Raw genomic sequence first — 15,952 nt, 5'->3', positions numbered from 1 at the left:
AATCAGGCACAGAATCAGAGGATTAAAACACTTAGAATGCATTTCAGATTAGGAGACTTGAGCAACATGACTATATCAAGCATATTTGGTACTTTCTCGTTTGTTTTGCAGGCAGGTCTAACTGGAAGGAGATCAGAGCAGCATGCTTAAGCTGGTAAAGCATATGGAAAGGAAAGGTGAAGGCTCATTAGCTCACTTACAACATCAAGATCACACCATTCAAGACATTGCAGTACTTCAAGTCTCAAGCTCATGCAAGGCAGCGAATAGGAGAACATCCATTACAAAGAGAGGTGGCACCCATACAAGGGATGATGAGATCAAGGATCCCGCTACATGGAGAGAAAGAGTTCAATAGGGTGATGCACTTCATTTCATCAATATCCAAAAGTTTGAGGATCAATGTCAAAGACATCAACACCAAGAGATGCAAGATAAATCAACAATAACTCAAACATCACAGCAAGAAAGATCAAATCATGACAGTAAGGAAGTGTTCCAAGCTCAAGGAAGCAGAAGATTCATACGAGCAAGCATGACAGTGCATGTGCTTAAGGAAGAAAATTTTCATAATCTTGAATTTCCTTTGGAAATCTAAGAATTATTGCTAGTACATCAGGGAGATAGTTTGAGAAGTGTTAATCAAAGTTAAATAGATTGATCACCAAGGATGATGCAATTTGGGGTTATTTCCTACCTTCATCTCATTCCCTCTATCATCACTACAAGAGCTTAGAAATGTTGAGTATCAAGAGATATGCCTGAATCACCTACAACTTGTGATGTGTTACAAGGTGTGCAAGTAGCTGAGGTGGTGCTTAGTCATCACTTATCCAATCACATCATTCTAAGATAAGACGTCTAGATTCAATGCACCCGACTCAACCAACAAGGCAGATAACTACCACATGGGAGCGCAAATTCGAGATACCTACCCTCACCATCTATTGGTCAAAAATTGAAGGAAGGACATGTGTCCTATATTATGTAATTTTGTCATTGGTGAAGCATTAAATGCTTTGTAATGGGTGTAACAAACCCTAATTAGGGTTTTGTATCTTTCGATCTTGGCCATTGATATGGATTTGATCATTGCCATTCAATTGTAATGAGAGCACTATATAAGCTCCACTTCTTCATTTGTAAAGGTTAATAGTTTAGTAGCAGACAATAGTCAATAGTTAGATAGCAGCAGTTAGAAGTAGAGTAGGAGGAGAAGGTAGAAATTGTTGCCAAATTTATAAATAAACATCCTTTTCATTGAGGTTCCCTTGCTAATTTGAAGAGCTTTATTTTTGTATGTTGTTTCTTTTTCGGTTGTTTTGTAAGAGACAAATTATAAGGTTCAACATGTCATGATCTTATCAATATTTGTAGATTACTAAATTAGTTTACCAGGCATCTTTGGCATCTATAGATATACCAAAGCATAGGTCTTGAAGGTAAACGAAGCTTGACGGTTGATTATGGACAACAATTAGTGGCTTGATGTAGTGTGTTTGGATCTGCAGTCAAAGGGTTTGTACGTTTCCACATGGCTTGATGTAGTTAATATATGTGCATTGGTAGATTGAAAAGTTATACACCTTTGCAATTTATAGATTTATTGAAGCTATTATTTATAAAAGGCATTCAATCCTGGCCATTGATCAAACGAGATTCAAACTGGTATCTAGCAAGAGGAAGTGGCTGTTAGGAAAGAGAGACTAGCTGGCATTGAAGGTTTTGTGTGACTTCTCAAGTTGTCCTACAATGCAAAACCAAGTAAGTTCATTGGCTTTCTCATTCGGAAGGAGCTGCTGCAACCCAGATTTGCACACCTGCAATTATCAAATTTCAAATGTCTCCTGTTTCTAAGAAATTCATTTAGACAAGGGAGATTTCAACTGATTACCAAAGGAGGGTGTCAAATCAAAATGAGTGGCAATCAAGCTTAATTGATCAGTTCAAACAAGAGATTGCTATCATTCAAAGTTCATTCTTTGAAGAAAGGATATGTGGACTTAATCAACCAATGCACATTGTGATTAAATGGGATTACTGTTGGTCAATTAGGTAGTTCATAGTTGAAAAAATCTGCGGTTACTTGTAAGTTGAAACCCTGAATGGTTAATTGTGGGAAAGACTTTTCTGAGTTTTTCAAAATATTCAGCACGATTTTTTGCATAAAATATCACCAAAGCCCTGAAAAGATCACCATAGCTCATGTTTGCAGAAAATTTGAACTGGTTGAAGTGACAAAAATTTGTTGTGAAAACCATTTCTCGCAGATTGTGTGAAAGAAATGTTAATTGGATGGTTGTGGCATGATTTGAGATTACTTGAATGGATTTTAGGGCATGATTTTTGGGCTCTGTTTGGATTTTCACAGGTCTGCAGATGTGCGTTATATATTTGCAATAAGTTTACTGTTTTACAACCTCCCATTTTCTATGTCTGCATTTAGTTTTTGTTTAGATTGAATATTTGTCATTGATTTGTAGTTAACCCTAATTTTGATTATATATGAAGGAAATCAGGAACATGTTCCACAAATATATGAAGGAAATCAGGAACGTGTTCCATAAATACATGAAGGAAATCAGGAACATGTTTAACAAATTTGATAATGTGTGTTGTTTAAGAATATTTTAAAAATTTATGTATTTTTTAGTGCTTGATAAATTTGATGAGTTATTGCTGAGTGTTTACCTGTATTTTTGGTTACTCTCAAGTTTTTAAATATGTTGCGTCAGCTGAGTAACTGTTGATCCCTGAATTTTTCAACTATGAGGTAGTGCACAATCCACACTAATTACAAATCACCCTCTCTTGTTCATCCTGGTTGTGTCATTGCGTAAACTGAATGCACAATCCCAAACAAAATGCATAATCCTACCTGTTCAGATTTACTCCCTTACAGAACTAGATCAGTAGATTGTAGTCAAATGGCTACTCTAGAATTTATCCTTTGAATTGAGAGATTGACTTGAGTTAATTGTTTCCAATGATTTGGATGTTTTTAAGATCGCTACACTTTCATTAAATTATTTTAAGATGCGTAATCTGCATTAAAGTCTTCATTGTCTCGGACTTTTCCAATTTTCACTTCTGTACAGTCCTCATGTCTCCAGATCTGAAACAACCATTCTTTATATCATACTTTTCTCTTGCTGCAGGTTTCGTCAAATGTATATGCATATGGAGATTTTTAAAAGGGCAAATGTGATAGTCACTCCTACAACGGGGTACAGTCTTGAAGCTTATGTTTATATTGTTCTTTACGCATATATTGCCTGACCTTTTTCAAGCTTTGGGTAATTGTTGACTTTATGTGATGTACTTTCTCTTAACGGCATATATATAACTTTAATGCTGCGTATCAAACTTGATCCTGGTAAATAGCATTTTATTTGCAAGGAAATCTCTGTTGCATACAAATATCTGTTGACTCCACCTGATCAGGATGCATCTACCAATCCATGTTTCTTTATACAGGTCCTATCATGAATTGCTATACCGTAATGATATCATCTTAATTGCTTTATCATCTGTCCAGTTGCATTCTGAGTTGTTTTAGCTAGCTAATTGGGTCATTGTAGCTGCAAAAGACAAACAATATTCCCCTTAGTTGTATGCTTCCAAAATCGAGTATCCATTTCAAATATATATTATATTGTAATGAAAATAATTTCTCTCTCCATCTTTTCTTTGCTTCGAATACCTCTGACCTCTTGCTCAAGATTATCCACCCTAGTCCCTCGTTGGATCAGTAGGTTGAGGATTTGGTCCAACCTTTGATTCTACTCATTATTTGGCCCACTACTAAATGCACCATAATTAATGTTTCTACTATCCATTTGATTTGGTTAGGATTGTCATCTATCAAAGTTCACATTTTAGTGTAATAGACAAGAAACTGCACTAGTGTTAAACCTAGGGATCTAATACCAAATGTAAATGACTCTTTCCTTTTAACTTTATCTCACAATAACTAAATACTCATAATGTCAAATAATACAAAATAAAAATATAATAAATCAATATTCTTATCCAATGTCAAATACATCTCAATAACATAGTGCTTAATCCAGGTGTTAGCACATGAAAAATAATATATCAATAGTACATAATTAGGCATCACATGCCATGTGTTCAACAAAATACCTTATGAGGTATAATACAAGATACATATAAGAGAAGATAGAGAAAATATAAACAATAGGTCTTTGAATGCCATCGACCTCAAGTTTTAATTCTTGACGAGTCTTTATCCTGTACTTCAGTTGGATACATGCTAACAGATATATTAGAGAGGGAAACGGAGATGGAGATGGGAAGAGGACCAAGCACATCATTCACTCTGAACATGTTAATAATCTCAAAATTTGTCTTTAATTATGTAAAATATTATTATGTGTTCTACGGGAGGACACAAAGATTATGTAATTTGCATGTTTTGCATGGTTGAAGTTTTGAATTTTTCTTAATGGTTTATTGGGTTTATTTTACAGAGTAACTGCATATCATGTTCAGCCTGATACCCACAAATGTGGTGAATTGGATTATAAAAATGGCGGTAAGTTATCTTTCAATCCTTTCCCACTTTACTTTGAGCTTCTCTGATATAATCCGACTTGATTCTACTATTGTATTTGTTATAATTTATACTGCTTGTATTTATTCTTGCTTAATTCTTGAAAAATGATTATTTTCTCATTGTGCCCATGTGGCCATTGACAATCAAATTACCTAAACATATTGCTTTTTTGGAACTAGCTGCAATGTTACGGTTTCAGATAGCAGGAAATTTTCTTGGGCTTCCAGCAATTACTGTACCGGTTTGCTCAATGACCTTTTCTTTGATTCCATGAATTTAGTGAATTGGACTTAAACTGTGATAGTTAAAATTTTAGTTTGCTGAATAGGAAATCTTCACTCACAGAAAGTCAATTTGACATCTATATAGGTTGGATATGACAATTTTGGAATGCCCATTGGTCTTCAATTTGTTGGTTGCCCATGGTCTGAATCAACTCTACTTCACCTAGCGAATGCAATGGAGGTACTTCAGATTATTTTCCTATGTTATTAATTTAACTCCAAATCTTAAGTGTGAACAAGAACAGGAATCTAATGCAGGGGGATTGAATTTTTTGGTCTTCTGAAACATTTATTGGAATTTTTGATGTAAAGTTCTATTATGAATTATCTGTGATCCTTTGTGAAGTTATAGTATAGGAACCATTTGTTTACTGCTTTATTTGATAAAATGAGTACATGAATTAATAATAGAGATGAAAATGCATACCAGATGCAGAGTAAAATATATCTTTATTCGCACATAGAATTATTACAAAAGAAGACTAGAATGGCCAGTCGAGGATCAAAGTCGTTCTGACTAGATCATCCTACTTGCCTTGACGATACAAAATCTATTTAAAGGACCTAACAATTGCCAAGAGGAACACAACTGTCAACCAACCAACACTTAAACTACTTGAAGTTGATAAACACTTAATATGAACAATTAATACATAGTCGGATACCCAATATTATCAAAACATAATAATAGACATTGTATGCTGATTACATCATCTCCCCAAAAAGAAGTCGTCTTCTTCTAGACAACAAGTAAACATAGAGTAATATTAGGCAAGAGTTACGACTATATTGCAAATGAAGACTTGTATATGAGCTTGGAAGTGTACCTTGTAAACTCAGACTTGTAGTGTACTTGGCAAATCAAATGAGTGCAGTGGGGGTTTGGGCGGATCAAAGCATACAGCCCTTGCAAGGATTTGTGGGCAGTGCCCCTTTGCAGGGTTCTGGGGCAGCACCCTAGGAGCACTCCTTGTTGCTATATAGGGTGGACTTAGAGAGGCAGAGCCCCTCCTACCAAGCCCAAATTAAGACCTTCAAAACCACATAGAGCTTCATGACACGTCATTTTTACAATTTCTTAATAAGCAAAAAGCAATGCTGACAAAGCCAAAAAATAGAGACTTTGGAGTGTTTAACCAATGTATAATGTCAACTAGGGAAGGAAGTTAGCATATGATGATTGATGACCATATGCTGCAATTTTTTTGGGTCATGTGGACTAGCATATGATAAAACTCCATAGGGGTTGTATGGTATAATGTGGTCCCCTTTTCAAGTGTCATGATGAAACTCCAAATGGGCTATACAATGATAGACAATTTTGTATGATGGAGAGGATTGTTGATGTCGTACAGTGTAAACAAGATCATTGATGCCATATGGTGAAGAAAAACGATAGCGCCTGACAACATATAGTGAAGATAATTGCTAGCATTGTACAGTATAAACAAGGTGCTTTCCGGTGTCGTAAGATGAAGAGAATGATGTAGGAGGATGCCATAGGGTGTGATTATAATGTCATTTGCTAGGAATACCATACACTTGCCATATAATGTGTTAGACAATTTGATCTTATGGTGTGACCTAGTTGGTAAATGACCGTACAGTGTAATTTTAGAGAAAGTGCATGGTTTGAAATTTTCCTGCCTTCGTCACTTGAAGCTATATGATGAGGGGTCCTTGTCCTATGATGTAGTTTATACTCTTCGCCAACTGATTTCGTACTAAAAATGCCCATCACACAATGTATCTTGCACTCCATATAATCTTAATAAGCAAATGGGGTTGTGTAATATTTATCTTTTGATGGTATCATACAGTGTGGCTATACAATGGTCTCATTTTTTTTTTATGAAATAATTTAAAAAATAATCTTTTTTGGGGATTTTTTTGGGATAGCTCTTGGGTTCCCCTAGGTTCTTCGCAGGTTGGGACCTTGAGCAAACCCAATGGGGAACCTGTAATGTCCCCATCCTAGTCAAGGACAACGGTTTGAGGAGTTAGCCTATTTTTGGACCCTTGTAGGCTAATAGGGTATGGATAAGGGGGTTAGTAATGCAGTGTCTTGAGGAGTGGTATGTCTATTTGTTCTCGTTCACTATTGAGTTCAGTTTTGGTCTTCGTTTCATTAGTTCCCGACATTATATGAGGATTTCCTAATTTTTAGGGAAAAACTGCTAAAAATAGAAATGGTCCTATTTTCATTGGCATGGCGAACTGTGGCCCTAGCTTTTGACAAATTCAGTTTCAGAGCAATAATGAGGGAGATATGAATTTTTAAGTGGTTTCCACAGGCAATTAATATTTTAATGAAATATTAAAATAAAACCACAAAGTGCATCACTTAAATTTATTTAAGTGAAAAATTAATATCTCCTAAGTTAGGCGTTGCTTTTAGGGTTAAGTTGGGAACCCTAAAAGCAAGTTATGATTTTAAAAAAACCTAATTGCCAAAAATCGTACTTTTTGGGTATTTAGACAGCCACGATGGAAATTAAACCTCATTCATTGATATTGAGCATTTGACATTTCTTCTAAGCATTTGGCTATGGCGGCTAGGGTTTGGACCTGTTTTGGAGAGCGTGCATTCTTCAAAATTCGATAGCTTTGAGATTGTGAAAGATCAATCAAATTGTTGCAGCTTGGTTGGCTTCATTTAGGAGTCAAATTGAATTAAATTGCGGCAGATTTGGCTTCCAACAAGGCAGATTTGTTTTAGGTTTCCTATTTACTGTTTTGTTGTTAATTTTTCTGTGGTTTGGAGGTTTCTTTTCCCAAACACACAGCTTGCTCATTTATTGGCACCATCTTCCACTGTTTGGGTGACTTAGTATTAAATAAGAGCAGATCTGAAGGGTTTCAGAGTAAAAAAAATCAGAACTTTGTAAGTTGCTGATTGAATTCTTTTAATTCAATAAATTGGCTAAGGACCTACGAGTATGCTTCTAAATTCTCCAGTTTATTGTTTCAGTTGATTAATTTCATGTATTCTTTCAATATGTGTTGAGAATTAAAGAAACCCTTCTGCAACTTCTGTCTATTTCTGAAAGACCATCATCTAATATTTAAAACCAGGTTGAAGGATTGAACCAGCAAGGGTTCATCACAGAACCTGAACCCGAACCATACACACATGGGTATTGGGGTTTTAGAGGAACTTGCTTACTTAGTAGACAAGTTTTTATAGCATATGTTAAGAAATGAAAATTGTTTTTTGTTGGTATTTTGGATATGTTGATATGGTTTTGTCATTGATGTCAACACCTGTCATCACTTGTCAACACTTATCAGCACTTGGAGATCCTTGGTTATGTTCACCAGCAAGTCAGAGACTTATGCACAATCACTGGTATTTGGTTCACCGACAGATTATATTGTTCACCGGCACTTGGAATGACTTGGAGACTACTTGGTTATGTTGAAGACATTATTTGATCACTTGGCTTTGGCGATTTGGTTATTTGTTTATTCGGGTTTGCATATTTGCTCTTACCGGCAAATAGGTCCAGGTTATGCACCGGTAGACATATCTATTCCAGATCAGCACGTCACGTTATGGAGATGATTTATTATTATTGTAAATGCATTGAGACAACATCATGCATCGGATATTGATTTATTTGTAATTGATTTTATTGTAATATCTTTTAGTGAGCCGACCTATTCAATTGGCCTTAGGTTATGGTATAAATGTAAGATCTCATTTGTGAGATTGATATGTGATTGGAAAAATAATTGTAATAGGGTATATGCGAAAATAAGTAGAGCTATACACGTAGACATCATTTGGAGGTTGAATGAAGGTTTTTGTGTCAGCAATCAAAACTAAACCGGTATTGAATCCAACATATGAAGATGCTATTTTATGCAGTACATTATCATTGTATTTAACCATCCAATTGTAGTCAGTGTGACTCTCATTTTGTGATTGAGCAGTGAGCTCTAGGCAGCTGGCCTTTCTGCATGTGCAGAATCCATATTGTACACACATACTATCTGCAGTAGTATCATCTAATTGTGGGTAAGGCTTCCCACTGTGGTTTTTCCCCTTACAGGGTTTCTGTAAAAGTATTGTAATTTCCAATTTAATGAATAGGTTATATGCAGGATGGTGTATTTTAATTTTGATATTATGACTATGACACTAATATTGCTATCTTTCTTTTACTGCAGGTTAGGAAGATGAACATGTATCAATTTCAATGTCATCTCCTTTGGTTTGAATGATGTATAAGTAGTAGGATGGCCATAATCAAGTGGCACCTTGATCGGACATGTCTTTTAGACATGTTCGACCAAGATGTCACTTGGTCGTGACCCTTACTAACATTAACCGATCCATAACTAATCGGTGCTACAAACATACCTGTTAATGTATCGGTATCATTGATAATGATAACAGTGCTTATTGACATACCCGATAATGAATCGGTATCATTGTTAATGGTAACAATGCTTATGGACATACCCGATAGTGAATCGGTATCACTGTTAATGATAACAACGCTTATAAACACATCCAATCATGAATCGGTATTTGTTAATTGTTTCAGATATAAAACATACCCGATAATGAATCAGTATCAAAGAATATAATAATGGATCAATATAAAGTAAACAATAACAATTACGGTTAGCATTATATGCTATCGGGTTAATACCCCGATAGCATATTAATGCCGATTCATATATGAATCAACATTAATATGCTATCGGGCTACTAGCCCGATAGCATTTAGATTGATGCTTAACATAGTTAAGTAGATCGTCAATCTAATCCATCATTATCCAATATCAATAATTATGATCAATGTTATAGTTTGATAAACATAAAGTATGAATGAGTAAACTAATAACAGAGTAGAGGGTTAGGAGAGTCTTATCTTGTAGAAGCTACTAGTGCATTAACACTCCCTCTTAGCTTTTGGAAGATAGATAAAGTAACCTGCATCACATTTCTTTTCATAATGTCAGTCTTCAAGAATATATATCATCTATACATATGATATGACCTATCATCAGGACATAGGATACAAATATAAGACATTACTCTAAGTATGTATCACCCAATCATGTGATATAAAGAATTCATCATTTTATTATTACAAAATATCACCTAGACACGTGATATTAGTATTGCCTAAACACGCAACACTGAGGATAAACATATGAGGATGGTTAAATTCTTATCTTATCCATATTGTGATATGTGCACAAACATTTTATTCAAATGTTTTATCACAACACCATCATGGCACATCCATGACATACAAGAGATCCAACATGATGACTGGTTTGAGAATCATAAGATCGTCACCTTATGATGTCTGCATACAAGTGTTCATAGTCTGAGAAATCGTCACCTCTTAGATATGAACATAGGGGGTAAACCCATAATGTCTCAACATGACAAAAGAAGTTTTAAATTTTCAACATCTTATTTACAAAGCAGATTACCTTTCTATCATACTGTTGACGTGTATTTTGTACACTATCAAACACAGAATAAAATACCCAAGGGTACCTTATCCTCTCTTGAGTAAAGCCTCTGAATGTTGAAGATATCGCGAAAAGGATCAATCAGGGTGACTTCAAGGTTCTTCGATGTAGGATCTCTACGTGTGGACAAAGCACCAGTGGTATGATGTGATTTGCTGGAATCACAAGGGGACTTACATTTGATGATTGAACGTTTGATCTACTTTGAATATTGCTGGAACACAGGCTCTTACTAGCTTTGATTTGAAAAAAAGGAAAAAAGATGAGGGTGAGGAAAGGATCTAATCTAATACTAAGAATGTAGGAGCAATGAATGATCTTTGATGAAATTCTAAGTAAGTCTTGTTTTGACATCCCAGGACCATCTCCACAAGGTTAGTGCGATCTTCGAAGGAAAGCTTTATGATGTTCAAATCATCACTGTAGGCATAGACACCATCAGGTTGATGCATATCAATGAAGAAGCGACAATTGAAGTTAAGCTTAAGCTGAATGATTCCAGTTGACTTCACAAGGCAAGTCTGCAATCAACAAATTGCTAGTAGTATGGATGTACAAATTTCACCATCAATCAAACACATTTCTTCCACTCATTTAATAACATAAAATCAAACATGAGAAGTATAGAGACCATGCAAATTGTTGAATCGACCCATAAATTTCACCATTTCTTCAATGAAGTTTCACAAGTCTTTTACAACAACCTCTTGGCAACAATCTTTGCCTTCTCTCTCTACTCTACTCCAATTGCTATTCTATCAACTGCTAACCACCTTCTAACTACTCTCTATTCACTAACTCTATTCTATTAGCCTTTACAAATGAAATGCCAGGGCTTATATAGTGCCCTCAATACAATTCGATGGCTTAGATCAATTCGAGATTAATGGCCAAGATTCAACAATGAAAACCCTAATTAGGGTTTGTTACAACCATTACATAACATTTAATGCTCGACCAATGAAATAATTGTATTAATTGGACACATGTCTTCTCTGAAAAATTCAACCAATAGATAGCTGGGGTTGGTACATCGAAGTTTGTGCCACCTTCCATGAGTTAGGTACATTGAATCTGGACATGCTGAGGTGGGCCACACTGACTGGAGAAGTGATGACTAGGATGCCACCTTGTCTGACACTTGTAACTTGGTAGATATTCGATTTGATGTTGTTGAGAAGCTAGGTTTAACTAATTCATCTGGAACTATCTACTTCTTCAACGAACCCTTGCTCTGACTTCTCTTGTCTTTGATGTGCAGGATGATGATGTACCTCGCCTTGGAATGCTGGATTGGAAGAGGTCGCCCTTGATGATGTTAGTTCGAAGATGGTCGTCCTTGTCAATGCTAGACTGGAGGAGGTCGCCCTTGTCCTTGCTTGATCGTCCTTGATGAGAACCTGTCGACTTGTAGATCCTCCAGGCTTTGGAGTCGCCATCTTGATACCTACACAACATTTCAAAATTAGTAATACATCTTGAAGTCTAGAAATTAAAGTTAAAAGGAAGATTCAAGATTTGAATTAGGAAACTTCATGATAAATCTTGAGTTATCATTTCCTAATTAACCATGTAATACTTAGATTTTTCCAAAAAAATGTCTAAAAATAAAACCTTGAACAAGGGTGTTAAGATGATTTCGCCATACCTCCTCTTGAGTTTTAAACTCTAAGAAATGATGCAAAAATAGATGAATTTCGTTAGGCAAAATGTAGATCAAAGCCCTCTCTTGAACAAATTGCGCCTCCTCTAGCTTGGAAAAGAATAAACTCCACTAGCCTCTTCAAAAATCTGGAAATTCGCCTTCAAATACCTTCAAAACATTTGGAAATTATCCTTCAATCTAGCAAGAAATTCGCCTCTCCAATAGCCTTCAAGATGAATTTCGCCCTCCTTAGTCTCCACACTTAGTAGAAATTCGCTCCACTCCAGCTAGATTTCACACCTTCTTTTTGCTCTCCAAATTCGCACTTGAAGCAATGAGTGAATGATTTGGATGATGGAAAAACACCTCCAATATATAGAGCGCTCACCACCTTGCTCCCCCTAGGCCGACTTGTCAAAATAGGCCTAAAAAAATAAATAAATTTGCAAAAAGGAGAGGCCGACTTAAAAATAAGACCTCAAGCGCTCCATTTTTTATTTTAATTTCACAAAATTTAATTTTAAATGCCTTTATAATAAAAATTCGATTTTTTGAGGCTCAAAATTAATTTATTAAATGCCAATGTGTCTTTTATTAAATGCCAATTTAATTTAATTTTTCCAAATATTTCGAAGTTAGCAATTTGGCATCTAATGCAATTTGGAAGATATCAACGCTTCAAATATGGTAAAAAAAATAAAGAATGCCATTAATTTCGCCCTGGACCCTTGGAGAGGGACAGAAGCGAACTTTCAATTTAGGCCTTGCATTCCTCATTTTTCTTGTCCGAAACTTCATCTAGGCATTAAAACGGCATTTTTATTGGAATTTGGAGTTTAATTTCACTTGATCTCTAGCAGGGAAGTGCATTAGGACCTTTTTCGCCCTGGACCCTTGGAGAGGGACAAGAGTGCCTTTTCACTTTTGCTCTTAATCTTTCATCCTTTAATTGCCAACTCTCATTGTGGGGTAAGTAATGATCTCTCTCATCCATTCCAAACACGTTTATTTTGCTTTTTGCAAGGCAAAATAGGTGTTTCAAAGATTTTCGCCTTGGGCCTCTAGTGAAGGACAAGAGCGACTTTTGTATTTTAGCCTAGGATTATCAAGTTTTGAAGTCAAATCCTTGATCATCACTCTTTAGAAGACCCTTTCCACCCTTGCACAACCTTGCCTAAGCGTAATCTTGGAGAGAAGTTATTGGTTTTGTACAAAATCGCCATGGTCCTTCAGTGAGGGACAGGAGCGCTTTTGAGTCCTTTGCACAAATTCTTAGTCACTTCAACCTTCAAATTACCCTCAAGGTGTAGAACATCATTCTTCACTCCCTTTTGAGTCTTGGAAACAAAAAGTTATCTCGAAATGCAAGGAAAGTGGGCACACTTAGAAATTTTGCCCTGGACCCTTGGAGAGGGACAGGAGCGAATTTGCAAATTGTCATCAAAATTTGTAATCCTTGCATCTCAATTCCACTCCAAGGCATTTTAAACATCATTTCAAACTTGCGCCTTGGCTTAGATTTGTCCAAACTTGGCGAGAAGGACTGGATATTAGGTTTTTCGCCCTGGTCTCTCAGTGAGGGACAGGAGCGATTTTATCCTTTCTGGCTAATCCATCCAAAATTTAAGTTTCTAATCACTTCACAGGGCAAGGTAAGATCATTTTCAAGGCCAGGAACAAGGTTTCAAATTCAAGCGAGTTGGCAAACGAAATCTACAATGAATTTCGCTCTGGACCCTCAGCAAGGGTCAGGAGCGAAATTTCTAATCTTGGCCAAAATTCATCATTTTCTTCAAGGTGTTCAATCAATTCCAAAGTCCAAACAAAATGCTTTGCAAATCAAAATTTAGTCGAATAAGGCCAGGAATGAGTCCTAGGTTGATTTTCGCCTTGGACCCTCTGGAAGGGTCAGGGGCGAGATTCGCTTTGGACCTCCTGAGAGGGTCAGGAGCGAAATTCGCTCTGGATCCTCAGCAAGGGTCAGGAGCGAAATTTGACTTTTTGAACTCTCTATCAGGATAATTTTTATGGAATATAACATTTAAGTATAAGTGAATACTTTAAGTTATATTCCACATATATTTTTAGGATGTTTGAGAGTAGTTTCAGACCTCCAGGAGCTATATTGCAAAATCTAATTTTTTGAGGTTTTTCAGTTTCCAAACTTAGTCAAATTTCAGGATCAGGACTTTCAGACTTAGCCAAATTTCAGGACATTCCAGACTTAGCCAAATTTCAGGATCAGGACTTTCAGACTTCATCACTCACCAACTTGACCTAACTCAAGCAGAACCTGCTATCCAGGTGATCCCCTTGGCGACACTCAAAATGCAAAGGCCAACAGACAAAACCCTAAAAGACCTAAAAAGACAAACCCTAGAAAGCAAAAAGCAGGGGTCCCCATTTGCAATGGGGCGATGTGTGAAATGGTCACAACACATACCTAAACCTTTTCTGAAGTGATCAACCGTCACTCTGGAAAGTGGTTAGGTCAGAATATCTTCAATCTAATCTCCCGTACTAACATATTCTAATTTGATCACATTTTTGTCTACCATATCTCATACATAATGTTATGGGGTCTCAATATGTTTGGAACTATCATGGAATACTGGATTCACTGAAAGTTTTATGCAACTTTGATTGTCGCAATGGATGATAGTAGGTTTCATCGGATTACCAAACAATCCCACAAGCAACTTTCTAAGCCACACCGCTTCTCGGGCAGCCATAGAAGCTGCAATGTATTCGGCCTCGGTGGAACTTTGCGCTACAAAAGATTGCTTTCTGCTGATCCAGGATATCATGGCTGATCCCAAACTGAAGCAACACCCAGAGGTGCTTTTCCGATCAGTCACACTTCCAGCCCAATCTGAATCTTAGAATCTGTGTAGATTAAGATCAATTTTCTTATACTTGAGACCAAGGTTTAAGGTGCCTTGTAGATATCTCATAATGTGTTTTACTGCTACCAGGTGTATCTCCTTTGGCTCACACATAACTGACTCAAGGCATTTACTGCAAAGCAGATATCTGGTCTTGTATTTACCAGATACATAAGAGACCCAATCATTTGCCTGTATAGAGTGGGGTCAGTAGAAGGTGATTCTGCTGCTGCTTCTTTGAGTTTATGAAGATTGGTTTCCATTGGAGAGGTCATAGGTCTACAGTTGAGCATTCCAAATCTCTTTAGGATGTCTAATCTATACTTGCCTTGGTTTAGAACAATGTTATCAAGATTCTGCCATACTTCCAACCCTAGGAAATAATGAAGGAATCTCAAGTGCTTCATATCAAATTCTTTGGATAGCTCTTTCTTGCATTGATCTATAAGGTGATCTTCTCCAGAGATTAATAAGTCATCAACATATAAAATTATTATTAGCATATCACCTTTATTCTGTTTGTAGTAGAGATTAGGATCTGCATCATTTTTAGAGAAGCCTAGTTTTGATAGATATGTGTCAATTCTTTCATACCAGACCCTGGGAGCTTGTTTGAGCTCACATAGAGCTTTCTTGAGTCTACACACATGAGATTCTACATGATTGATCTCAAACCCTTCAGGTTGCTCTAGGTTACTTCTTTAGATATCTCTCCATTAAGAAAAACTGTCTTTACATCCATTTGATGTACTTTCCATCCCTTTGCTGTTGCAATGGCTAGTACAACCCTGACTGAGGTATATCTGGCTACAGGAGCAAATGTTTCTTCATAGTCTATTCCTTCCTTTTGAGAAAACCCTCTGGCTACAAATCTTGCCTTATATTTTTCAATGCTGCCATCTGTTGCATGTTTGACCTTGAAAAGCCATTTAGAAGAAACAACAAACTTGTTAGTTGGCCTACTAACAATTTCCCATACATCATTTTTCATTATGGATTGATACTCTTCAGACATAGCATCCTTCCATACTTGATGTTTAAGGTCATCTGTCACATTGTC

General features: G+C 36.3%; 1 protein-coding gene across 5 annotated transcripts in view; it reads left to right on the top strand.

Annotated features, from left to right (window-relative positions):
- The window catches only part of LOC131074601 (fatty acid amide hydrolase), a 196,577-nt gene that overhangs the window by 163,152 nt on the left and 17,473 nt on the right, over nt 1–15,952 (top strand). For 4 of the 5 annotated variants that reach the window (XM_058011242.2, XM_059207757.1, XM_059207759.1 and 1 more), the window contains exons 16-19: nt 3,159–3,227; nt 4,494–4,558; nt 4,759–4,820; nt 4,949–5,044. In XM_058011242.2, the coding sequence (XP_057867225.2) occupies nt 3,159–3,227; nt 4,494–4,558; nt 4,759–4,820; nt 4,949–5,044 (292 nt within the window). The remainder of the gene's footprint in view (nt 1–3,158; nt 3,228–4,493; nt 4,559–4,758; nt 4,821–4,948; nt 5,045–15,952) is intronic. The other variant, XM_059207756.1, reaches the window with a different exon arrangement.

Source organism: Cryptomeria japonica, chromosome 7 (assembly GCF_030272615.1).
Source record: "Cryptomeria japonica chromosome 7, Sugi_1.0, whole genome shotgun sequence".
NCBI classification, from domain to species: domain Eukaryota; kingdom Viridiplantae; phylum Streptophyta; class Pinopsida; order Cupressales; family Cupressaceae; genus Cryptomeria; species Cryptomeria japonica.
This window is presented reverse-complemented; position numbering and strand designations above follow the sequence as displayed.